This window comes from Oncorhynchus gorbuscha, linkage group LG05, assembly GCF_021184085.1.
Source record: "Oncorhynchus gorbuscha isolate QuinsamMale2020 ecotype Even-year linkage group LG05, OgorEven_v1.0, whole genome shotgun sequence".
NCBI classification, from domain to species: domain Eukaryota; kingdom Metazoa; phylum Chordata; class Actinopteri; order Salmoniformes; family Salmonidae; genus Oncorhynchus; species Oncorhynchus gorbuscha.
Window position 1 is genome coordinate 66,858,052 of NC_060177.1, and position 26,639 is coordinate 66,884,690.

At 46.3% G+C, this 26,639-nt stretch overlaps 3 protein-coding genes across 15 annotated transcripts in view; 2 read left to right on the forward strand and 1 right to left on the reverse strand.

Annotated features, from left to right (window-relative positions):
- LOC124036345 (smoothelin-like) overlaps positions 1-3,759 on the forward strand; it is a 70,972-nt gene extending 67,213 nt beyond the window's left edge. For 6 of the 8 annotated variants that reach the window (XM_046350802.1, XM_046350801.1, XM_046350799.1 and 3 more), the window contains one exon: positions 1,025-3,759. In XM_046350802.1, coding sequence (XP_046206758.1) covers positions 1,025-1,184 — 160 coding nt within the window. In that variant the 3' untranslated portion in view covers positions 1,185-3,759. The remainder of the gene's footprint in view (positions 1-1,024) is intronic. The other 2 variants (XM_046350808.1, XM_046350800.1) reach the window with 1 other exon arrangement.
- Positions 3,375-7,733, reverse strand: selenom (selenoprotein M). Its single transcript, XM_046350816.1, has 5 exons — positions 7,440-7,733; positions 6,065-6,100; positions 5,879-5,913; positions 4,812-4,890; positions 3,375-4,532 (listed from the first exon to the last, which is right to left on the reverse strand). Exons 1-5 carry the CDS (start codon positions 7,569-7,571, stop codon positions 4,317-4,319), a joined length of 498 nt encoding a protein of 165 aa, XP_046206772.1. The 5' UTR covers positions 7,572-7,733; the 3' UTR covers positions 3,375-4,316.
- Positions 4,856-26,639, forward strand: part of LOC124036347 (inositol polyphosphate 5-phosphatase K-like) — a 46,459-nt gene continuing 24,675 nt past the window's right edge. Inside the window, exons 1-2 of one of the 6 annotated variants that reach the window (XM_046350810.1) lie at positions 5,136-5,196; positions 9,930-10,122. In XM_046350810.1, the coding sequence (XP_046206766.1) occupies positions 10,062-10,122 (61 nt within the window). In that variant the 5' untranslated portion in view covers positions 5,136-5,196; positions 9,930-10,061. The other 5 variants (XM_046350815.1, XM_046350809.1, XM_046350814.1 and 2 more) reach the window with 5 other exon arrangements.

A 26,639-nucleotide genomic window follows, 5' to 3' on the forward strand; every position in this document is an offset into this window, starting at 1 on the left:
AGTTAATGTTGTGGAGTGGGGAGGTGAATGGCAGGATCAACAACAGTTCCACTGGTTATTCATATTATGAGGAGAACAGTGAGTTATCCATTAATATAAACATGATCATTAACCTACAGGAAGTCATATGAAGTGGTAGGAAGTGTTGGAGTGTGTCATGGTAGAGGTCAGAGTGCAGTTTTCTCCATCCTGTGAGCCTGGTGCTGGGGTCCAGAGGCCCAAACATGGACTGTGAGTGTGTGACTGCACTCAGAGCCAGGCTCCAGCCAGGCAAAGGGCCAACCATCAGCACTCCCCATCTGCAGATCCACACTTTAAAAGGAGCTGCCACAACACTGGAGTGGAAACAGATTGGAAACAAAGCGGAGAGGAAAAAGAAATGTCAGACCTGTGGTGTGTGAAACATGTGTATCATATCCTCTCATTTAGTGACTTCAGAATAGTTTTCGACTTAAAGCATGGTCAGTTTATAACAGCCATCGCTGAATTTAGCCCTTCAGAATCTAAAACATTAAAGGGGAAACTTAAGAGTTTTACAGTGTTGACATTTGTCTCTCTTTGAGGGGCTAGGTTACCATCTGCTGTTTTAGTAGTTGTGTTCACTCGTTCTCCCACCTTGCAGCTGTTTCCCAGAGCTCTTGCTCCCCTGCTCTCCCAGCTGGGCAGCTCGCACTGTTTTGTCAGTCAGCTGCAGTACTGTCAGTGATGAGTAGTTTGTCAAGTGTCCCACCCTGTGGTTATTTGCATGCATTGCACATAGATTATTTTGTTTAGCTAATGGCAGAATGTTTGGAATGGTCTTTGTACATCTCCTAAATGTATGCCTATAATGCTTTTTTGAAACTAATTCTTTGTAGAGGAGCTCCCTCGTGTCTGGTTAGTTTGGGTGGATAAAAAAGCTGTTATGAGAGCAGTTTGTGGAGAGAACATTTTATCCTTACCATCACTCTGTATATCTTTCTCTTATCTCCCCACCGCTCCCTCTCTCCCTTTCTCTGTCTCACCATATGTCTCCGTCCCCTAGGGAATGTGCCAACTGTATGCCCCTGTTGGAGGTAGAGGACATGATGATCATGGGGAGGAAGCCTGACTCCAAGTGTGTGTTCACCTATGTGCAGTCACTGGTCAATCACCTGCGCAGGCACGAGATGAAACTCGCCAAACTCCAGGGCACCAACCTCTGATCTGCTCACTGTGTATCTTCCCCCATCGCACCCCTCTCCTGAGCCCTGGTCCTGAACACCACCCATGTCCCAAAAGACAGCAGCCCCGACTCTGAGTGAGGGGTGTTACTGATTTGCACATCTCTGATGGCCAACAGGTGGGGAGTGTGTAGGTGTTGGCATCCATCTTATGATTATCTTTGTTGATGGTGGTGGCATGCCAGACAGATAAATTCCCTTCATCTGAACACATTTGTTTAGGCTGTGCGAACCGTCCCGTCTTAATAGAGCATCTTTAAGCTTTAATTGATATTTTATACTGATATTTAGTTGTACAGCATATCAGTCATAAGGCAGTTCTATACATGGTTTGGAAGTCTGAAGATTTAGCACCAACAAAACCCTACATTAAATGTACATGAGATAGGAATTTTACTGTATTCCCTCACCCACATTAAATGCCTACTTTTTTAAAAGTTTTCTGTGACAATTGCAAGATGTTACTCAAGCTGTTGGCGATGATGAAGAAAGAAAATATGATATGAGGCATTGTTAATATTCCTTCAGTCCCCACTCTGGTACTGTTAAAGGTGTTACTAAATCTGCTAAACACATCTATTTGAATTGTTTTAAATAGTGCTTGGTATGGAGGGATGTTCATTATTATTTGGTGGGTGCTTATATTTATCCTATTACACACACGTACAAGTATTTATTAATACGCATGTGTGAATTAGATTGTTTTTTGCATATCACAACTCTCCCTGAGACATCCTCAAGAAAGTGGGATCGCGGCCAGGGTCTGGACCCTAGACCAATTAGGATTAAATGCCTTGCTCAAAGGATCAGACAGATTTTTCACCTTGTTGGCTCGAGGATTTGAACTACCGACCTTTTTAGTTACAACCCCAACATTCTAACCCAGGGATGGGCAACTCTAGTCCTCAGGGGCCGGAGTGGTAACTTTTTCTCCATCCCTATCAAACACAGCTCATTAAACTAACTGCATTCTATACTGAAGATCATGATTAGTTGATTATTGGAGTCAGGTGTGTTTGCTGAAGCAAAAGTGTGAAACCAATCAGGCTCCCAAGGAATGGAGTTGTCCATCCTTACTCTAACCAATAAGCTAGCTGCCGCCCAATGTTATTCAGTAGCTGGCATTATGAAATTGGCGGATCCGTCTATGCAGCACTAACATAGCAGGTGTAAAGAAACGCCTGAGAAGGTTCTACAGAAACCAGAATCATCTGGTTCAGGCTTTGTCTCTTCTCTGCTTTTCCCCTGAAAACCGTATGCTTCCAGGTTCTGCTGACCAACTGAAGGTGATGCAAAACCGATATCTGAATCTACAACTGAGGTTGAAGCCAGACTAGGTTGTGATAGTAGTTGTGAAACTATAATTGTGTATTTACACCACTCAGAATATCTACATCATGTTGGTCTGTGGAGAAACACCAGTGTTGAAAAGTAGGTTCCAAGTTCCTCTCAGACAGGTAAAATCACACATTGGTGTTTCTAGATTATCACACCTTTTCTCCTTGTCCTTGCCGCTGTTCGCTACATTGGGGTCTAAAAAAGATCTTGGCATGAGGTTGTCACATTCACACTGCCAGCATCAGCCCACCCAGCAAACACATAGAAACACACAGCTCTTTAATTATGCTCGGGTAACATTTTTGTTGGTGGTCATACCATATGCTTTGAGGTTTTGTTTCATGAGTCCATCTATGAAAATGTTTGTACAGGCTATATGTTATGGTAATGTCAGTATTTGTGGGCTCCCGAGTGGCGCAAGGCGTCACTACAGACCCTGATTCGATTCCAGGCTGTATCACAACCAGCCGTGATTGGGAGTCCCATAGGGCAGCGCACAATTGGCCCAGCGGTGTCCTGGTTTAGCCGTCATTATAAATAAGAATTTGTTCTTAACTGACTTGCCTGGTTAAATAAACATTTGAATATGAAAAGGTTTGTTAGAGGCCAACCAATCTAATGTATTTATAAAGCCCTTCTTACATCAACTTGACGTACAGAAACCCAGCCTAAAACCCCAAACAGCAAGCAATGCAGGTGTAGAAGCACGGTGGCTAGGAAAAAGTCCCTGGAAAGGCCGGAACCTAGGGGAACCAGCCAACTTCCCTTCTCTAAATTCTTGGGCCAAATGAAAGCTGGCTTTCAGCTCAGTTCATTATGACAGACAGGAGAATATTAATGATAAAGGCTGAATGTACTTTATTGCCCATGTATATTTTCTGAATTCTAGCTAAATAAAAATGTTTTATGGTTTCTTTATTGTTGGTTTTAGAACTGGTTTTGATTTATTTCACTAATTGAGACTAGAGAAATGTACTAAATCTAAATGTTGTCACGTTTCGTAAACAGGTGTCCACTAACAATGAAAAGCTTACTTATGGGTCCTTTTCCAACAATGCAGAGTTAAGAAAATATGGTTACGACAATTTAATATTCCGCAACCAGAAAGTTTCCACAAACTAGTTAATCCTGTACATACATGCTTGGACACAGTCAATTCAATGTTTCTGTACACCACAATGAATGTCAATTAACAATTAAACCAATTTAAGAAACAGTGTCTTCTACTCTAACACTTGTTTTTTTCCGGTGTGTGTGCGCGCAATGAGAGTTTGATTTTAAGATAGACATTCTACAAATGGGACATCATACAAAAATATTGAAAGTTAAACTTTTTGTTTTACAATTGTCATCTCATCACTTGAATCCCCTTGTGTGCCTAAGCCCTACCCACCAGGACACGTTGCATCGGCCCCAAGCCAATCAGGAGATTTTACAGCCAGGGGCGTCATTCAGTTCCACAGAGGACAGGAAGTCATTAGACACACGAGAGAGATTATCAGAGGAGAGACCCCTTAAGACACTTGACACAGTGGTAAATCATACACCTCACCTGAAATAAATGGACAAACGGAAGATAAATTGTGTAACCTTTTCTGATGCTACAGAGAGACAGTTACCCCAAGTGCTGAACCAGGATCTGCTTGTCCCGTGTTCTGATCCCAAATAATTATGTTATGAGCTACAGAAACAAACTGGTCATGGACCAGCACTGGAGGAGAGTAACCCTGTCTGTCCAGGTCCACACAGACTGCAGACTCTTTACTGCTGTGAGGATTACAGGTCAGAGTGCTTGGCCTCTGCGTCAGAATCTGAGGAAGTGTTGTCTGCGGAGGCTGAAGAGGAGGTGGTTGCTTTGAAGGGGCTGTCCTTGGCGGGGGAGAAGCGGAACTCCTCTGGGACCTGGTCCTCAGGCTGAGCCTTCTTGTAGAAGCCCAACTTCTCCAGCAGCTCGTTGATCTCAGAGCGGGTCATGTCAGACAAGGCAATCCGCTGAACAGGGCATATACATTTAGGTGAGATGCCTATCCTCACAAGAGCTCTCTATTCTTCCACAAGCTGTAGCATGCACAGATGAGTTTGTCATACAATTTCTATGCAGTAGTAGGCCCACCCTTTACATGCATGCATCTCTAGATAAGTAAGCCTGCAACATTTATGACCAATCTTTCATTAACCATTATAGTGCACTAGTGAGAGCCTACAGTAAATCATTAACACCAGAGATGTGTTAAAGGTACAGTAAAACGTCTGTTTCAGCAGCTCACTTACGTCCAGCTCTTCATAGTAGTGGTTGAGGAGGACAAGCTCGGGGTCAGCCCCAGGGATGTGCTTCATTACCAGGTTATGGCTGGGATGGCATGAGTCAAGGGTTACAAACAGAGTCAAACAAGGAAATGCAATGCAAACACAGTTGAGGGGTGTCTGACACCTCAGGCCAGGACAACTTCCTTCACGCACCAGTGCCCCTGCCTGCTGTCTGTCATCACACCAGCTAGTGAGGAAGTATGGTCATGTACAGCTTGGACTTTGTGCTACAGCCTCCATACATGACAGGGAAATGCATGAAGCACTTCAGTTATGAGATCACTTCAGGAAAGTCTTACATGTTGGAGCTGTGACTGCTTCAGGACAGAAAGCTATCTGCAGGGTAAAGGTATGGCTTTCTTTATGGCTATCAGCATATATATATATATATATATATATTAGGCTTCTGTCTGCAGAAATAGCTTTCAATTACTTGGTCAGATGACGAGTACAAATGTGTAGTAAGTTTAGCTGCTGTGTAACTTTGTTTTCGTTACTACATTTGGTAGCGCTTAACATCAAAGGGGCAATTGCTACATTCATTTTTGGACTTATAAATCAATTATATATCCACCATCAATTATATGTCCACCATTTGATTCTTGAAGAATATAACTTAAATAAATTAGCTTAGTTCAACTGTCGTACCCCATCAGAACCCAAAATCGAAGCTTGTTTTAATACAATGTTTGTAAACAAACATCGTTTAGCCTCAAAACATGGTTAAAACTATAATTTTGATATCATGGATGGTCAATGGAGGGTACATTTGATTGGTTACAGTTCTCTAGCCCCATCCCTCAGCTTTTTACCAGAACAGTGGTGAGGTTACCTCTCATTGTTTCAACTATGGATTGGCCCCTTACATAGTTTATAAAACAGTAAGGCTGTTAATGATTTATTCTGAGATGGTTAAATCAGTTAAACATTGTCAACCAGTGCATGGCTGCCACATCACGGCAGAGGACCTACCTACCACACATCGGCTATCACAACTCTGCACGTCTGCCATGACCAAAATGAAAGGATACTAAAGAGGAATGTCCTGGGTCACAAAGGCTTTGACCTGAGGGGTTGAAGAGTTGATGGTTAGTGTAACTCTGCTTTGTTGGGCAGGCAGTGATATTTCTGAGCATTTCATCAATCGCAAATTAACAATAATACTGTACATATACAGAGAGGACTGTTGATAACAATAAGCCTACTTAAGCGCTTACCTCTCTCAGCCTGTTCAGCTGTCATCCACCGCAAGACTGAGAAAAAGATTAAGCAGGATAGTGGTTATAAATCCCACCAGGACAGGAGCAGGGCAGTGGGTGACTGACTGGGTATGATTCAGACCCAGGTGGTCCTCCTGACCCATTAGTACTGTAGGAGTCAGGACTATCACCAGATAAAAGGACTTATCGCACCATCTGGGCACAAGTGAAGCACTCACTGTCTGAAAAACATGTTGCCTCTTGTTGAGATACCATAGGCCTATACTATATTGTAGGCCCTATGTAAGAAAGAGTTCCAACTGGCGGCCGCGGATGGTTGAGCAAAAAATAAGCAATTTTATTTCCATTGTTGGACATAAAGGACTAAATCAGCTCCAAGTGATTTTAATTTGGGAAATCTGTTCCCAAGTATTCCCACGCATTATAGAGAGACATGATCGTCGTATACAATGTAAGAAAGGTTTCTAATTATTGTTAGTGAAATATATCTGTTTGGGCTTCTTGCGGTCAATTTGCAGTCTACATATTATTTGTAATTATGTTATGGACCCCCAACCATCCGCTCAAGAAAAAAAGCCTTGGCTGAATCTAGTTGATGATCCCTGCCCTATGTAATGATATTTTGTTTAGCCCATGGGAGGGGGATGTGATTTGCACATCCATGGGTACATAGATATGTGGCCAAGCTTACAGCTCTCCTCTGAAATTCATTACTACCTGCTGATAGGTAGATATCCCACAGGTAAATAGCAACTTGACAACACATTTGTACTCAAAGATCCTGGCAGGTGTGATGCACCCTGGATGATATGTTCTCACAATGAGAAGAATGTCTGAAAAGGGCATTGTTTAGTCCACTGTAATTTGAGGTCTCATCTTGCAGCCACGTTGACGTAATTCACTGGCATTCTATTGTAACACAGAATGATTACAGAGAATAGCCTATCATTTAGTCCTATAAATGCCCATGAGTCTCAACCCATTAGAATAGTATAATGTGCAGTGGAATCACTATTGCAATTAATGTTATTTACCAAAATGTTTGATCAAAAGCCAATAACATGGATAGACACCCATAGGAGCAGATGCGAGGAGGGTTTAAACTTTTCATTCATTCCTCCTCATTTTCCTCCTCCCAAAAACCTACGCATGCGCACATAGGACAACAGTTAAGCTACCCAATATTTCCCTCAAAACGAATCAAAATGTATTGAGCTATACGTGTATCCAATAATACCAAAACATGATCCATAATTATATCGACAAATATTTTTTATAAAAGCCTGCTTCTTATTCATTATTGTTATCTTAGGCTACTTGAAGTGGCTTTGTTTACTCATCTAATTGCGTTAATATTCTTACTCAAGCCTACCTCCACCTTCGCTTTTGCGAGACCATCCAGTTTCTTCAGATCTACATCATAGGCCGACACACAGTTAAGGAAGCTGACGAAAAAGAAGAACCACATAATTTCCTCTGATTGCAGCACGTTGGGGAGATTCATGCTTTAGAGCAGACGGTCTTGGTCGTTCGTGTCGCTCACCTATTCTGCAAACCTATCGTTACTTACAGTAGGCTATACTTGAATAGCAAGATGTAGCAGGCTAGCTGCGGTGATGTTCAACTATGTCATCTCCGGACCCGATGCCACGTCAAACGCTTTTCTGCTGCCTTTGGAGAGGGCGGGGGAATGAACGAACTGCTTCTTAAAGGCGCAATCTGTAATAGTTTCTGCTGTTAAATTGTTAAATTAATGATTGCCATAGGGCTGGCTAGGCTAAAATATATACCTATGATTTTCAAGAATATCAATTTAGCAATTGTCGAACAGTTTCCCCATTCCTAATTTTTACAAACAAAAGTGTCAGGGTCAGACTGTTGAAATGACTGATTGTACCTTAAAACAGAAGCTCGTTGGTAGATAAACAAGGTAGAGCTGGAAAACAGCCACCTCAGGTTGCACTGCACTGTGGCTACACTGCATGTGCCCTGGGATGAATTAGAAGAATGTGTTTCGCAAAATATGATCTTGAGGTTTTTATTTTAGGTCATTGATTTGATTGATAAAGTTATTGATATTTGTTTCTATTATTAGACTACATTCTGATGGTGTATTAATAACACAGCTACATCAGTAAACATGATCCATCTATAATACTAGTATTACGGTATTATACAAGTATTTCTAATACAATATCACAACATTATTACGGTAATTAACTCAGTGATTGTAGACGATAAAGTAGACTCTAGCATTCCTCAGAGGAAACAGTTGTGTAGACTAACTGCTTTTTGGTCTACTTTGTGACAGAACCTTTTTGACAGTTTATCTAATTTAGTGTCAGGACCATACAATTAGGAATTAGAATACTTAACAAACTGAATAGGATCTCTATGGTCAGGACACTGTCAAACAATCCTAATTCTAAATAATAAATGGTCTGACACAGGGAAATATGTGCCCTTTAAATCTGCAGGTACTTGGCTAAATCCTTTATTTGGTCAGCCCTGAGGGAGGCAGTCAGACCCGTAAAGAATGTCCAACGGCGAGGGGAGGGGGCGAGTTTCATGCAGTGACTTATTTCAGTACCCATGGCAACTAAGAGTATGTGAGCGGAGCAGAGAAAGGAGCGGAACGTGCCCAATTTGATTGAAGCGTTGATCGAGATTCCCAAAGGCTGCAGTCTCGACCTTCTCGCCCGCTCCAATTTCGCTCCAGTTGCGCTCACTTCACGAGCTCAGAGCATGCCCGCAACCAGCATGCATTTGTAGTCTACTTGTGTGCTGCTATAGCACCTTGCTCTAGCTATTGTCATGGAGTTCGCTAAATATTTCCATAAAGAAATTGCTAAAACACACAAGTGCTAAATCAAGGTGACTAACAAAGATGAGGACCAAGAGCAAGAGAGGGAGTGCCCCCCCCCTGTAATTCTCATGAAGACCACAAGATGTCACCAAATTATTTGCCCAACACTTTCCCTGGCTGCTCGTGCTCAACAACAAAATTCCTCTGGGTGATCACAACTTTTGGAGATATTTTTAAATGATTGTGTGTGTTACCTCGGTACTTTAAAAATACCCTTTTCTAAAAACAACATTTCATGAAATAACAAAAAAAAGTGTAAACTGTAGCCATTTATTTCCCTTTATAGTTTATTTGTCTATGCATGACATTCATCCACATACCATGTTTTTTCCAAGCGTTGCTTTTTTGTGTCAGCAGTTAGACATTGTTCTTAGGGGGTGGCTAGTTACCCCGTAGTACCCTAGCCTATTTGAAATTATGTTTGCTCTTACATTCACTTTTTTCATGTTAATTAAAATCATTTTCATTCAAATCCGTATGTTTTGGTTTGAGTACTTAAAATCCAATTGGTAGGTCCAGGTAGTCACAAAAATAGATGGGTGTCGGTTAAATTGAGATTTTAATGAATGGAGCGAATTTGGAGCAGCAGTTTTTTTCCTGTGATTGCGGAGTGGTTTTAGTGGATTACTTATCCTATCCTAGGTATTCCTTAAAGAGGTGGGGTTTCAGGTGTCTCCGGAAGGTGGTGATTGACTCCGCTGTCCTGGCGTCGTGAGGGAGTTTGTTCCATTGGGGGTGGAACAAACTCCCTCACGACGCCAGGACAGCGGAGTCAATCACCACCTTCCGGAGACACCTGAAACCCCACCTCTTTAAGGAATACCTAGGATAGGATAAGTAATCCCTCTCCCCCCTTTAAGATTTAGATGCACTATTGTAAAGTGACTTTTCCACTGGATGTCATAAGGTGAATGCACCAATTTGTAAGTCGCTCTGGATAAGAGCGCCTGCTAAATGACTTAAATGTAAATGTAACTGTCACCGTTTCTTATGCAGTGTGGGTTAGTGTTTGATCTGCAGCCCCATTCTTACGCCACTGACAAGGCTAGGATAGCCTTTGTTATTGAACTGCTGCGTGGAAGAGCTCTGGAATGGGCTTCAGCCGTTTGGGAACGACAGGAGACCTGCATGGCTTCATACCAGGAGTTCACGGGAGAGATGAGAAAGCTTTTTGACCATCCAGTCCGAGGTAAGGACGCAGCTAAACGTTTGTTCACTCTTTGCCAAGGAGCTCGCAGTGTGGCAGACTTTATGATCGAGTTCAGGACATTGTCTGTGGAGAGTGGTTGGAATGGAGTCACTACAAGCGGCTTTTTACCAGGGGTTTTCGGAGCAACTCAAGGACTAGCTGATATCCTATCCAGAGCCTAGTGACCTAGACAGCTTGGTCACTTTATCTATTCGGGTAGATAAGGAGGGAGAAGCAGTGGGGCCCATCCAATCAATCAGCAACTCTGTTACCGTTCAGGAAGTGAACCAGAACGTATTGATCGTTATTCCCCACACATGATTAGTGGAGGGGTCTTGCCACCAGATCCTGAACCAATGCAAGTGGGGCGACATGGGCTAACTAAGGAGGAGCGCCAACGTAGACGTGAGACCAACAGCTGTCTCTACTGTGGTAGCTCGGGACATTACATCTCCGCTTGTCCACAGCGCCCGTTAAACTGCCCGGCTCGCTAGTTTTAGGAGGAATTTTAGCGAGCCAGTTTCAACCTCTCAAAGATCCTGTCAGACCCCGTTTTCCTGCGACCCTTATGAATAAGGATCAGAGCTTAGAGATGAACGCTTTTATCGATTCAGGTGCCGATGGCAGCTTTATTGATGCCGACCTGGTGGAACAGCTGGGGCTTTCCAAGGAGCAATTGCTGGAAGCCATTGAAGCAACCACTGAACGGCAGTAGTCTGGCACGGATCACTATGAGGACTGAACCGGTTAAGATGTTGTTGTCGGGGAATCATTCAGAGTTTATCTCCTTCTTCATTCTGTCCTCGCCCCATGTTCCTCTGGTTCTTGGTTACCCCTGGCTGAAGGAACACAATCCCTCGTTTGATTGGGTGACGGGTAAGGTAACTAGTTGGAGCATTGATTGTCATGCTAACTGCCTTAGGACTGCCTGTTCTCCTGCCGTTTCCAGTCAGGTCAGTGACTCTGCTCCTCCTGATTTGTCCCTGGTTCCAGAAACATATCACGAGTTGGGTGAAGTATTCAGTAAACAGAAGGCTCTGTCCCTTCCTCCCCACCGACCTTATGACTGTGCGATTAATCTGTTTCCTGGAGCCGCCTTTCCCAAGGGACGGTTATACAGTATCTCTCGACCTGAACGTGAGGCCTTGGAGACCTACATCAAGGAGTCTCTAGCTGCAGGTCTCATTCGGCCCTCGTCATCACCTCTGGGAGCAGGATTTTTTTTTGTGAGCAAGAAGGATGGCTCTCTTCGACCGTGTATTGATTATCAGGGTTTGAATGATATTACGGTCAAGAACAAGTATCCCCTGCCCTTGATGAGCTCTGCTTTTGATTCTTTACAGGGTGCTACGGTTTTTACGAAGCTTGATTTACGTAATGCTTATCATTTGGTTCGGATCAAAGAGGGGGACGAGTGGTTGACTGGGTTCAATACTCCGATGGGACATTTCGAGTACCAGGTGATGCCGTTTGGACTGACCAACGCTCCTGCTGTGTTCCAAAGTATGGTGAATGACTTTCTGAGAGATAGGATTGGTATTTTTGTGTTCGTTTACCTGGATGATATCCTCATCTTCTCAAAGGAGCTTTCTAGCCACGTTCAGCATGTCAAGCAGGTCCTGCAGTGGTTATTGGAGAACCGTCTGTTCGTGAAGGCTGAGAAGTGTGATTTTCACGCCCACACGACGTCCTTCCTCGGGTACATCATCTCCAGGGGAGAGATCAAGATGGACCAAGAGAAGGTTCGGGCGGTTCGGGATTGGGTCCAGCCCGGTACAAGATTGCAGCTCCAGAGATTCCTGGGGTTTGCAAATTTTTATCTGAGGTTTATCCGTGATTACAGCCGGGTGGCCGCCCCTTTAACTGTACTGACGTCTTGCACCAGAGTTCTGTTGGTCTCCTGAGGCAGACCGAGCATTTCTAGATTTGAAGAGCCGATTCACCAACGCCCCGATTCTTTCTCAACCTGACACTTCCCGTCAGTTCATTGTGGAGGTGGATGCGTCTGATGTGGGGGTGGGTGCCATCCTGTCCCAGCGTAGCTCCACTGACGGTAAACTCCATCCCTGCGCCTTCTACTCTTGTCGTCTTTCTCCAGCTGAAAGAAACTACGATGTGGGTAACCGGGAGCTTCTCGCTGTTAAGCTTGCCTTGGAGGAGTGGCGTCACTGGTTGGAGGGAGCGGAGCAACCGTTTGTGGTCTGGACCGGCTAAACGTCTCAACTCCCGTCAGGCCCGGTGGGCTTTGTTTTTTGGACGCTTCAATTTTTCCCTGACGTTCCGACCTGGGTCGAAGAACGGGAAGGCGGATGCCCTGTCCCGGATGTTCTCCAAGACTGAGGAGAGTGGGGCCAAGACCGAGACGATTCTTCCCCAGAACATTGTCGTGGGAGCCGTTACATGGAGGATTGAGGAGGAGGTGATGGTGGCTCTTCGGACACAGCCCGGGCCCGGTAACGGTCCACCCGGTCGGTTGTTTGTGCCTGAGTCGGTTCGTTCTGCTGTCCTTCAGTGGTCCCACGCCAGCAAGATAGCTTGTCACCCTGGTGTTGCTCAGACTATGGCGCTACTGCGCAGACGATTTTGGTGGCCTGCCATGGGAGAAGATACCCGGAGGTTTGTTGCAGCTTGTCCTGTTTGTGCGCAGAATAAGAGTACCAATCGGGCCAGCTCTGGGCTTCTTCACCCCCTACCTATTCCCCGGCGACCTTGGTCGCATCTGTCCCTGAATTTTGTCACGGGGTTGCCCTCTTCTGTTGGTAACACGGTTATTCTGACCATTGTGGATAGATTCAGCAAGTTTGCCCACTTTGTTCCCCTCTCCAAGCTGCCTTCTGCCACTGAGACATCCGAGATCCTGGTTAGGGAGGTGTTCAGGGTCCACGGGTTGCCCTGTGACATTGTTTCTGACTGTGGTCCTCAGTTTACCTCTGCTGTCTGGAAATCCTTCTGTTTGGCCATTGGAGCTACAGTCAGTCTCACATCTGGATTTCACCCCCAATCTAATGGGCAGGCGGAGAGAGCCAACCAGAAGATGGAGTCCACGCTGCGCTGTCTTGTTTCCTCTGATCCCACCTCTTGGTCCTCTCAATTACCCTGGGTCGAGTATGCTCATAATACTCTCCCTTCATCTGCCACTGGGATGTCTCCCTTCCAGTGCCTGTACGGTTACCAACCTCCCTTGTTTCCTTCTCAGGAGCGGGATCTCTCGGTTCCTTCTGTCCAGACCCACATTCCTCGTTGCCACCGCACCTGGCATCGGGCCAGGAATGCCCTCCTTAAGGTTTCTGACCGGTATCAGATCCAGGCGAATCGTCGCCGTATTCCTGCCCCCGCTTATACCGGCGGAGATAGGGTTTGGTTGGCTACACGGGATCTTCCTCTACGGACTGAGTCGAGGAAACTGTCACCGAAGTTCATTGGTCCGTTTGTAGTGGAGAAGATCATTAATCCTGTTGTGGTCCGACTCAAGCTGCCTGCTACACTAAGAGTACATCCCACCTTTCATGTCTCCTGCCTCAAGCCGCTTCTGCTCAGTCCTCTGTTGCCCCCTCCTCCTCATCTTCCTCCTCCTCGGATGATCGGAGGTGGTCCTGTCTACACGGTGCGCCGCATCATGGACTCCAGACGGCGGGGTCGAGGGTTCCAGTATTTAGTGGATTGGGAAGGATATGGTCCTGAGGAGAGGAGTTGGATTCCTCGGCGTCAGATCCTTGACAATGACCTGCTTCGTGACTTTTACCACCTCCACCCTGGCGCTCCGGGTAGTCCGCCCGGTGGCGTTCGTCGGAGGGGGGGGGGGGGGGGGGTACTGTCACGAATCCCGTTTCCTGAGTCTGTTTTTTGCCTGTGTTCTGTCCTGGAGTGTTTTTTCCGGCGTCCTGGAACGCACCCTGTCTGGTTGCCGGGCAATGTAGCCAGTTGGGAGTTCTGATTACCCGCACCTGTATCCCATCAGCTATATGCACACCTGGTGCTGATCATCATCTCCTCTTCATAAGCCCGGACCTGACATCCATTCCCTGCCGGATCATTAGCCATGAACAGTATGTTGTGCCATAGTATCAGCCTCAAGTTGGATAGAATTTGTTTTGTTGTTTTTTACGTATTGCTTGCCTTAAACTTACCTCCGTTTGTTTTCTCTTCAGTTACTCACCCAGATGATTTACTCCATTCCCACCTGGTCGTCGGAGGATTCCGCTACCCCATTGGATCCACCTATTTACTCCCATAAACTCACCACCGCTGCCCGCTACGCCACCTGGATATTTCTACCCATTCACATTCGCTTGTAAATAAATACTCACCTTCTTCCTACTCTCCTTGTCCTGGTCTGCTTCTGGGTTCGATTTTGAAAGAACGTGACAATCGCTTATACTATAGTGAGTTGTATTACCAACAATTCCCAAATCCAAAATTATTGAACTGCGATTGAAACAATATTTGTTCAGTACTTGCTATTCCGCTCAGTGGAGACCGTGTCAGGGTCTATTTTGTGAGGTATTATAATCACAGGTTTACCAAGTAGATTTGAGTTCAGAATTGGTTCAGTAATAACCGATCTCACTTACCCAGTAAAGCCGTAATAGGTAGAGCCCCAATTGGTGCTCTAAGAGAATTGGCTAGGTTGCAGTGCAGTAGCTCTGTCTGTAGATTTGATCACTTTGCTTCTGACTCTCGGCCCCTTATATACAATTGCATTTTACTCTAACATTTTCAACATGTGAGACACACAATTGTATCTAAGGCAAGCCACATTTTGTCCATGTGGTTTAGGACATACAAGTTATTTTATCATAAACCAAGTTCCGACATGAGCTCTACCAATTATTTGTCATCTACCACAACCTCCCCATGCTTCACAGTAGGTATGGTGTTCTTTGGATGCAACTCAGCATTCTTTGTCCTCCAAACACGACGAGTTGAGTTTTTACCAAAAAGTTCTATTTTGGTTTAATCTGACCATATGACCAATTGCTCCCACAGTTTATTTCTTCAAACTAAGCTGCTTACCTATTGCAGATTCAGTCTTCCCAGCCTGGTGCAGATCTACAATTTTGTTTCTGGTGTCCTTTGACAGCTCTTTGGTCTTGGTCATAGTGGAGTTTGGAGTGTGACTGTTTGAGGTTGAGGCTTTTATACTGATAACAAGTTCAAACAGGTTCCATTAATACAGGTAACGAGTGGAGGACAGAGGAGCCTCTTAAAGAAGAAGTTGCAGGTCTGTGAGAGCCAGAAATCTTGCTTGTTTGTAGGTGACCAAATACTTATTTTCCACCATAATTTGCAAATAAATTCATAAAAAATCCTACAATGTGATTTTTTTTCCCTCCCCCTCATTTTGTCTGTCATAGTTGAAGTGTAACTATGATGAAAATTACAGGCCTCTCTCATCTTTTTAAGTGGGAGAACTTGCACAATTGGTGGCTGACCAAATACTTTTTTGCCCCACTGTACATACAGATATTGGGTAAACCTTTTAATGAATATGACTAGGATACTGCCTCTGGTAGCCTAACTGAGAAACCCTTAGAAACACAAGTAGTGGACCATTGATAAATAATAGGCCACATCAGACAGTATAAACCTAGGATGACTACTGAAGTAACAATATAACGTTTAAATGTGGAGGGGCGCGCTCCCCTGGAGTCGGTGAAGTAGGTGTACGCCTATACCTTACGGCCCATGTACACTAGGGGGCGGCACCGCACGATGAAACACTGCTTCCCATTAGGTAGGTAGCCTATACAGGCGCCTGAGCGGGTATAGCATAGCTAGGGCACCCATGGCGCGGATAGGACTGATTGTAATAAATGGTCAATAAAAAGTATTGAGGCACATTTATTCTACTGTTAATGTTCATGAAAGATTGGAAGGCCGTGCAAAGATGCACGTTCCATCTCGCCAAATTGCGCGACATTGAGCAACCTTCACAGTTCCATTTCTGTAAATGGCCAGTCCACAAATCTAACCACTGTGCGGCGGTAAAGCTCCAATATATATAGACTACTGTAGGCTGTCTGCTCACTGACAGTGTGGTCGAGGCGTAACTACTCATCATCAAAAGAACGTTGTGTATTCATAGAGTGGACGTTCGCGTACAGAACCGAACGAATGGGTGTTCACAATTTGAAGGGCATAGGCTACCAAACAGTCCAAGACACGTCGGTTTAATCGACGCAGCATTTGCATTCGCCGTGAAAAGGTTGTTTTATCATTCAGAAGCTAATAAGTGAATATGAATGTACGCCTCGTTTGTTTATGAAATGTATCTTCCTCCGGTGAACCTGAAAGCTCGAAGCACTTCACTTGGCAGCGTACCTGTCCTCCACTCTGACATCGCCAGTGTGGAACACGCTTGGATTCCGATAGTTATATTTGAAGAACAGGCAGGTCTGATATTATAAAAGTATCGTAACAGGGAAAAGCTACTTAAACCTCATCCTCTGACAAGCCTTAAACACAATAATAGCCCAGAACTATTCATCCTCAGGAGAGGTAGGCGCCGAACAAGCATCAGACTATACTCAACTAACCAAGTCTTCATTCGGCGTCTGACAACATTTCATCTCTAATCTTTTACTGAACAGGTGATGTAGTTATGTAATAACATATTAACTACTGTACTTATTGTAAAGACATGTCGTTGCATGACGCTGCCAATGTAGGCGACCTGAGCGCAACACTGAATCGAATCCTGATCATAATTTCTGATGATTTTATGTATTTAATCTGGTGTCCTTTGATTGTCACAGAGTTATTAAATTGAAAAAACATGATCACAACAAGCAGTCAAAACAAAAGCTTGCCCACTTGGTGGTGACATGCAATCTGAACAAACCCTGTCAGCGTTCTTGTTTACATAATCAAATCAAATGTATTTATAAAGCCCTTCTTACACCAGCTGATTATCAGTTTGACTTGTCTTACTCAGAAAAGCAGTGCAAAGCACCATGGGTTGTTGGTACAAATCATGTTATTCTAATATGAGTTGTATGTATTATAGTGCTCCCATTGTATTTAACCACATGCCACAGTATGAAAGCATGGCATGCATCCATACTCTGCTTCTCGATCATGTTACATTTTGCTCTGATTGAGTTACAGTCTCAGGAAGGGAAGAGAGAGGTTGGGGTTCAGATACAGGAATATAACCACTGAACACATGTGGGTAGATGAAAAGCCAGTAAGTAGTTTGCAGAGTGGTTGTATCATAATGAAAACCTCCTAGGGCATTGTTATGTCGAGTGGAAAACTCATTTGTGCAACTAGACTGGTGTTCCCCCATGCATCAGCGTTTGTATACATTTATACTCATTAACATGGCGTAACTCTTTTGATTGAAATAGGCACTAAACCCATATTCTGGTCATTATTTACGATCATGTTGTCACACACATTCAATGATGAAGACACACAGATGCCCTCTCTCTATCATTATCTCTTTAACACACACACACACACACACACACACACACACACACACACACACACACACACACACACACACACACACACACACACACACACACACACACACACACACACACACACACACACACACACACACACACACACACATGCTCTGAGATAAGATCTGAGACTGAGACACCAAATTAAACCAACCTTTTTTCTCTCGGAATGGCCTTAAAATAGGAGCAGAATTAGGCCACACAAGCGACTGGCTTCATTCAGTCATTGGTTGATTGGATTCCTGAATAGATCCATTTACACATTTACATCTCTTCAGTCAGTCACTTAATTTAAAACATTAGTACCAATGGATGTTGTATACACAAGTTAACTTGCCAAGATATCTGTGATATGCTAAAGCACATAAGACTGAAGATATGACCTCATCTCAGAATGGCTTTTTTTCATTCAGTTTGGTCTATATGGTCATTTCAACTATAGATTTTAGTTGGACATTTTTCCTCTCTGACAGAAAAACACATTGCAAACCCTGGTTATTGCAATTCTATTAGTTTGGCCTATGCCCTCTCACAGAAATGTTTCACATTAGATGGATACAAAAAATAAGTATTGACAACATATTGATGTAGTTTCCTGCAGACATAAGGTTAGTTTTGATGCTAAAAAAATGGATACATTCACTATATTTTGAAGTGGTAATAACCCATGTATATGTCATTGATACATGTGTTGTTATAAGAGCATCATTTTTTATTTATATATCATAACTTCACAAAGGCATCTGCAATTCAAATAATCTATTTGCATTTCTATACCATGAATATGGTTATTGTACTGGATCTTATTGCTCTCAGACGTCTCTTATCATCAGCCTGTTCGACTCTTTGGCTGGGTCCCTGAGGCTCCTGCCAATAGCTCTCAATCCTACAGGCCTCTCATGGTCTCATTCTGCAGCTCACAGACTGAACAACCCTCAGAAGATAGCGACTTAGGCAAAGAGTTTTTTTCTTCATTTGCCTAAAGAGAAAGAGATTCATTATTTGAGTGTGTCCTAATTTCTGTTAAAACAGAACCCAAAGTATCTCCTGAGTGGTACAGTGGTACAGTGGGACAGTGGTCTAAGGCCTAAAGGCTGAGTCCAGGCTCTGTCGCAGCAGGCTGTGACCGGGAGACCCATGGGGCGGCCCACAATTGGCCCAGCGTCGTCTGGGTTAGGGGAGGGTTTGGCCGGCAGGGAAGTTCCTGTCCCATTGCGCACCAACGACTGCTGTTGCGGTCGGCAGGTGTACGGTGTTTCCTCTGACACAATTGGTGCGCCTGGCTTCTGGGTTAAGTGGGCGTTGTGTCAAGAAGCAGTGCAACTTGTCTGTACTCTCGACCTTTGCTTCTCTCGAGCTGGAGTTGCAGCGATGGAACATGACTGTAACTACCAATTGGATGCCACAAAATTGGGGAGAAAAAGGGGTAGAATAATAAATCATGTTTAAAAATATATATATATATATATATATACATAACCCAAAATATTGTACACCCATGCAATCATGCTCCTGTAACCACAGGCCCACCAGTTAAATTGTAGGCTGTTGGTCCCACAGTTCAGTCAGTGTCGAGATTATGAAGTTACCCCTCTTCGCACTCATCCACTCACACAAACCCAAAAGCATGTTGTGTTGTTGCATCCTCTGGCAAGGTCTTTTGAAGGGATTTCACATTTCTCATTAAAAAGATAGCAGCGGGCAGGACGGAACACTTGGGTATTTAATTGACTTTGCTTTGAGATTGCATAAGCCTTTAAATCGTCCAGATCCACGGGGCCTGTCTAATGTTCCAGTCATCCAAGCACAGCCGCCTTGTGTTCTGCCTCTACTGATTCTCCTTAATGACTGGAGCCCTTTTTTTCTATGTTGTTACTTTCTGTACAATTTGTTGGATTCCGTCAGGTTACTGGCTCAGACATGCTGCCTCTGCAGAGAGATAGTCGCCAAATACTATTACCCAGACGTGAATAGTCCTTCACTGTTAACATCATAAGGAAAGTCTTCTACTACCCTGTTCAGCCAAAGTATACCAGCTTCTCAAAGCCACCTGAGGAGGGTTTCATCCATCGCTGTTATAGAATACCTACTCACTTTCACTTTACAGTCATGTGGAATAATGTTGGTTCAGGACTGCATGCAGTGGTTCTATAGTAGTTAGACTAGTTAAGTGAGATCGGTAGAGCCTGCGGTCTTGTGACAAAGGAGGATACACTGTTTCCATGACGAGGTGATCCTTTGTATTTGAGGTTTCTGGAAACCGAGGTTCGGGATGTGGGGCTGGTGGGTGGGGGGGGGATTTCTTCTGGGTCCCAGTTGCTCTAGGACCTTAAAGAGGTCTGTCTACAATTGTGGCAGCAGCAGGACATAATTTGTATCCCTGTGAGGAGGGACATATGGCCCTGGAGCGCGGCAGAGCAAATCAGCACGCTCTTCAGCTGTAATTTAAACCATTAACATGGAAGATGTGGGCTGAATGTGATCAGTCTTAACAATGCTGCCAGAGTCATTGACTTTAATGAAAATCTGCAGAGTGTAACGCTCCGGGTGTCGTGGGTGTGGAGTCAGACGCAGGAAACAGAGAGTGCAATGCTGTGCTCTTTAATGCACAAACGCACCACAGGGTGCTCACAACCAAACGGCCCCAAACACAGGGGACGAAAATAGTACAACTGAACTACCAGCTTTGAGGCGGGAAGGATGGGAATAGGTTCGGTGGACCCATCCTCCGCGTCGTAAAGACGGGACAGTGCGTCAGCCTTTACGTTCTGGGAGCCTGGTCTATAAGACAATGTAAACCGGAACCGGGTGAAGAATATGGCCCACCTTGCCTGACGTGGGTTAAGTCTCCTAGCTTCCCGAATATACTCCAGATTCTGGTGGTCGGTCCAGATGAGAAAGGGGTGCTTAGCCCCCTCAAGCCAGTGTCTCCACACCTTCAGAGCTCTGACCACCGCTAGCAACTCCCTGTCCCCCACATCATAGTTACGCTCCGCTGGGCTGAGCTTCCTTGAGAAGAAAGCGCAGGGGCGGAGTTTTGGTGGCGTACCCGAGAGCTGTGATAGCACGGCACCCACCCCAGCCTCGGACGTGTCCACCTCCACTATGAATGCTAGAGAGGGGTCCGGATGCGCCAACACGGGTGCATCAGTGAACAGCGCCTTCAACTTGTTGAAAGCTCCGTCCGCCTCTGCTGACCACTGTAACCGCACCAGGCCCCCCCTTCAGCAGTGAGGTAATGGGAGCCGCTATCTGGCCAAAACCCCGGATAAACCTCCGGTTCCGGTTGGAGCGAGTGGTCGCATCTGCACTTCGTTGGAGCGAGTGGTCGCATCTGCACTTCGCTCCCGCGGGTAGTATAACTTTTTCATTATATTTCATTATAGCACAACGGTTTGATTTGTCTAATCATAGCAATTTCTTCTCAGCTAGCTACATAGCCGTCTTTGTATCAAAGATAATTGCGTAATTATCGTATTTCGCCGTCCTAACGTAGTCTTCACTAGCCAGCTAGCTAACGTCCACTGATTAGCTGCACTGGAGAAACTATTACACTCAACTGAACGACTTGATTAGTTTAGTGTTAGCTAGCTACATAGCTGTCTTTGCTGTCTTCGTATCATCGTATCCAAGATAATTGTGTTGTTTAGGTTTAGAGTGTGTAGTCTTAGAGTGATTATCTTAATTTACCGAGGTTAGCTAGCCAGCTATTTGTCGTCCTTAACGTAGGTGACTCTGCTAGCTAGCCAACAGCTAGCCGACGTCTACCGAATAGACTCACAACCCGGTCGCATTCACAGGTAGTATCACATTTTCATTTCATTTCATTACAGTACAACGGTTTGATTTGTTTGATCGTAGCTAGCTACATAGCTAGCTACATAGCCGTCTTTGTATCAAAGATAATTGTGTAGTCTAGAGCGATTTTCTAGGTTCGCTAGCCAGCTATTGTCGTTCTTTTAACGCAACGTAACGTAAACAACACTGCTAGCTAGCCAGCTAGCCCCGAATAGCAACACTGCAGAAACTATTTCACTCAACGGAACGACTTGATTAGTGTAGTGTCAACAACGCACCCACTGCCAGCTGGCCTACTTCAGCAGTACTGTATCATTTTAATCATTTTAGTCAATAAGATTCTTGCTACGTAGCTTAACTTTCTGAACATTCGAGACGTGTAGTCCACTTGTCATTCCAATCTCCTTTGCATTAGCGTAGCCTCTTCTGTAGCCTGTCAACTATGTGTCTGTTTATCCCTGTTCTCTCCTCTCTGCACAGACCATACAAACGCTCCACACCGCGTGGCCGCGGCCACCCTACTCTGGTGGTCCCAGCGCGCACGACCCACGTGGAGTTCCAGGTCTCCGGTAGCCTCTGGAACTGCCAATCTGCGGTCAACAAGGCAGAGTTCATCTCAGCCTATGCCTCCCTCCAGTCCCTCGACTTCTTGGCACTGACGGAAACATGGATCACCACAGACAACACTGCTACTCCTACTGCTCTCTCTTCGTCCGCCCACGTGTTCTCGCACACCCCGAGAGCGTCTGGTCAGCGGGGTGGTGGCACCGGGATCCTCATCTCTCCCAAGTGGTCATTCTCTCTTTCTCCCTTACCCATCTGTCTATCGCCTCCTTTGAATTCCATGCTGTCACAGTTACTAGCCCTTTCAAGCTTAACATCCTTATCATTTATCGCCCTCCAGGTTCCCTCGGAGAGTTCATCAATGAGCTTGATGCCTTGATAAGCTCCTTTCCTGAGGACGGCTCACCTCTCACAGTTCTGGGCGACTTTAACCTCCCCACGTCTACCTTTGACTCTTTCCTCTCTGCCTCCTTCTTTCCACTCCTCTCCTCTTTTGACCTCACCCTCTCACCTTCCCCCTACTCACAAGGCAGGCAATACGCTCGACCTCATCTTTACTAGATGCTGTTCTTCCACTAACCTCATTGCAACTCCCTCCAAGTCTCCGACCACTGCCTTGTATCCTTTTCCCTCTCGCTCTCATCCAACACCTCCCACACTGCCCCTACTCGGATGGTATCGCGCCGTCCCAACCTTCGCTCTCTCTCCCCGCTACTCTCTCCTCTTCCATCCTATCATCTCTTCCCTCCGCTCAAACCTTCTCCCACCTATCTCCTGATTCTGCCTCCTCAACCCTCCTCCCTCTCTGCATCCCTTGACTCTCTATGTCCCCTATCCTCCAGGCCGGCTCGGTCCTCCCCTCCCGCTCCGTGGCTCGATGACTCATTGCGAGCTCACAGAACAGGGCTCCGGGCAGCCGAGCGGAAATGGAGGAAAACTCGCCTCCCTGCGGACCTGGCATCCTTTCACTCCCTCCTCTCTACATTTTCCTCCTCTGTCTCTGCTGCTAAAGCCACTTTCTACCACGCTAAATTCCAAGCATCTGCCTCTAACCCTAGGAAGCTCTTTGCCACCTTCTCCTCCCTCCTGAATCCTCCTCCTCCTCCCCCTCCTCCCTCTCTGCAGATGACTTCGTCAACCATTTTGAAAAGAAGGTCGACGACATCCGATCCTCGTTTGCTAAGTCAAACGACACCGCTGGTTCTGCTCACACTGCCCTACCCTGTGCTCTGACCTCTTTCTCCCTCTCTCTCCAGATGAAATCTCGCGTCTTGTGACGGCCGGCCGCCCAACAACCTGCCCGCTTGACCCTATCCCCTCCTCTCTTCTCCAGACCATTTCCGGAGACCTTCTCCCTTACCTCACCTCGCTCATCAACTCATCCCTGACCGCTGGCTACGTCCCTTCCGTCTTCAAGAGAGCGAGAGTTGCACCCCTTCTGAAAAAACCTACACTCGATCCCTCTGATGTCAACAATTACAGACCAGTATCCCTTCTTTCTTTTCTCTCCAAAACTCTTGAACGTGCCGTCCTTGGCCAGCTCTCCCGCTATCTCTCTCTGAATGACCTTCTTGATCCAAATCAGTCAGGTTTCAAGACTAGTCATTCAACTGAGACTGCTCTCCTCTGTATCACGGAGGCGCTCCGCACTGCTAAAGCTAACTCTCTCCTCTGCTCTCATCCTTCTAGATCTATCGGCTGCCTTCGATACTGTGAACCATCAGATCCTGCTCTCCACCCTCTCCGAGTTGGGCATCTCCGGCGCGGCCCACGCTTGGATTGCGTCCTACCTGACAGGTCGCTCCTACAAGGTGGCGTGGCGAGAATCTGTCTCCTCACCACGCGCTCTCACCACTGGTGTCCCCCAGGGCTCTGTTCTTGGCCCTCTCCTATTCTCGCTATACACCAAGTCACTTGGCTCTGTCATAACCTCACATGGTCTCTCTTATCATTGCTATGCAGACGACACACAATTAATCTTCTCCTTTCCCCCTTCTGACCAGGTGGAGAATCGCATCTCTGCATGTCTGGCAGACATATCAGTGTGGATGACGGATCACCACCTCAAGCTGAACCTCGGCAAGACGGAGCTGCTCTTCCTCCCGGGGAAGGACTGCCCGTTCCATGATCTCGCCATCACGGTTGACAACTCCATTGTGTCCTCCTCCCAGAGCGCCAAGAACCTTGGCGTGATCCTGGACAACACCCTGTCGTTCTCAACCAACATCAAGGCGGTGGCCCGTTCCTGTAGGTTCATGCTCTACAACATCCGCAGAGTACGACCCTGCCTCACACAGGAAGCGGCGCAGGTCCTAATCCAGGCACTTGTCATCTCCCGTCTGGATTACTGCAACTCGCTGTTGGCTGGGCTCCCTGTCTGTGCCATTAAACCCCTTCAACTCATCCAGAACGCCGCAGCCCGTCTGGTGTTCAACCTTCCCAAGTTCTCTCACGTCACCCCGCTCCTCCGTTCTCTCCACTGGCTTCCAGTTGAAGCTCGCATCCGCTACAAGACCATGGTGCTTGCCTACGGAGCTGTGAGGGGAACGGCACCTCAGTACCTTCAGGCTCTGATCAGGCCCTACACCCAAACAAGGGCACTGCGTTCATCCACCTCTGGCCTGCTCGCCTCCCTACCACTGAGGAAGTACAGCTCCCGCTCAGCCCAGTCAAAACTGTTCGCTGCCCTGGCCCCCCAATGGTGGAACAAACTCCCTCACGACGCCAGGACAGCGGAGTCAATCTCCACCTTCCGGAGACACCTGAAACCCCACCTCTTTAAGGAATACCTAGGATAGGATAAGTAATCCCTCTCACCCCCCTTAAGTTTTAGATGCACTATTGTAAAGTGACTGTTCCACTGGATGTCATAAGGTGAATGCACCAATTTGTAAGTCGCTCTGGATAAGAGCGTCTGCTAAATGACTTAAATGTAAATGTAAATGTAGTTGGCAAAACCCAAAAACCGCTGCACCTCTTTTACCGTGTTCGGAGTCGGACAATTACGCACGGCCCTAATGCGGTCACCCTCCATCACCACCCCCGAAGTGGAAATGCGATAACCCAGAAAGGAGACGGCTCGTTTAGAGAACACGCATTTCTCAGCCTTGACGTATAGGTCATGCTCCAGCAGTCTACCAAGCACCTTGCGTACCAGAGACACATGCGCGGTGTGAGTGGCCGAGTAGATCAGAATGTCATCGATATAAACAACCACTCCCTGCCCGCACAGGTCCCTGAGAATCTCGTCTACAAAGGATTGGAAGATGGCTGGAGCATTCTTTAACCCATACGGCATGACAAGGTAATCATAGTGTCCCGATGTGGTACTAAATGCGGTTTTCCACTCGTCTCCCTTCCGAATACGCACCAGACTATACACGCTCCTGAGATCCAGTTTTGTGAAGAACTGCGCTCCATGAAATGATTCCACCGCCGTAGCGATGAGAGGTAGAGGGTAACTATACCCCACTGTGATGGCGTTTAGACTTCTATAATCAATACACGGATGCAAACCTCCCTCCTTTTTCTTCACAAAAAAGAAACTTGAGGAGACGGATGAGATGGAGGGCCGAATGTACCCCTGTCCCAGCGACTCCGTGACATATGTCTCCATCGCCAACGTCTCCTCTTGGGACAATGGGTACACGTGACTCTTGGGAAGCGCAGCGTTTACCTGGAGATCTATCGTACAATCCCTTCCCGGTCGATAAGGTGGTAATTTAGTCGCCAAATTGGCATACCCGGGGGGGGGGAATGCCCACCGTGGAACCCTGGTCTGGACTCTCCACCGACGTGGGACTGATGGAAACTCCCAAACACCTTTGACCACCCCTGGAGAACTCCCAGTCTCCATGAAATTTTAGGATTGTGCCGGGCCAGCCAGGGAATCTCTAGCACCACTGCAAACGCAGGCGAATCAATAATATAAAGACTGATACACTCCCTATGATTCCCCTGCGTCACCATGTCCAGTGGAACCGTGGTCTCCCTGACCATCCCTGACCCTAATGGCCGGCTATCTAGGGAGTGCACAGGAAAAGGAGAATCTATTGGCACCAGCGGAACCCCTAATTTAAGGGCAAGTCCGCGATCCATAAAGTTCCCAGCTGCGCCTGAATCGACTAGCGCACTATGCTTGGAAGAGGGGAAAAAGTGAAGGAAAAAGGTTAAGACAAACATGTGGCCAACAGGGGGTTCTGGGTGAGTTTGATGCTGACTCACCTGGGGTGATCGAGAAGCGTTCCGCCTGCCATCTCTACTCCCAGACGGACCCCCCCAGCACCAATCGGCCGTGTGTCCTCTCGGACCAGGGAAGGCCTCCTCCTCCGGTACCCCTCGGCACAGCCCCTCCCAACTCCATCAGAATGGGAGCGGAGGGGCTGGGTGGTGGAAAACACAGGATCCTCTCCGAACGCCCGCGGGCAGCCAGCAGATTGTCCAGTCGAATGGACATGTCAATCAGCTCATCCAGGGAAAGAGCGGTGTCCCGACACGCTAACTCCCTGCGGACGTCCTCCTGGATGATGATGAGGACACTCAACCTCTGTGCTCCCGAGGGAGTGGGTCTGACGGTGGCCAGGTATAGCTCCAGTTGGAGTAAAAACCCTTGCAACCTGCCGCCACTCCATCCTCTGGAGCGTCAGACGGAGGGTGCTGGAGTCGGGAAATGGGGAGTCCGGA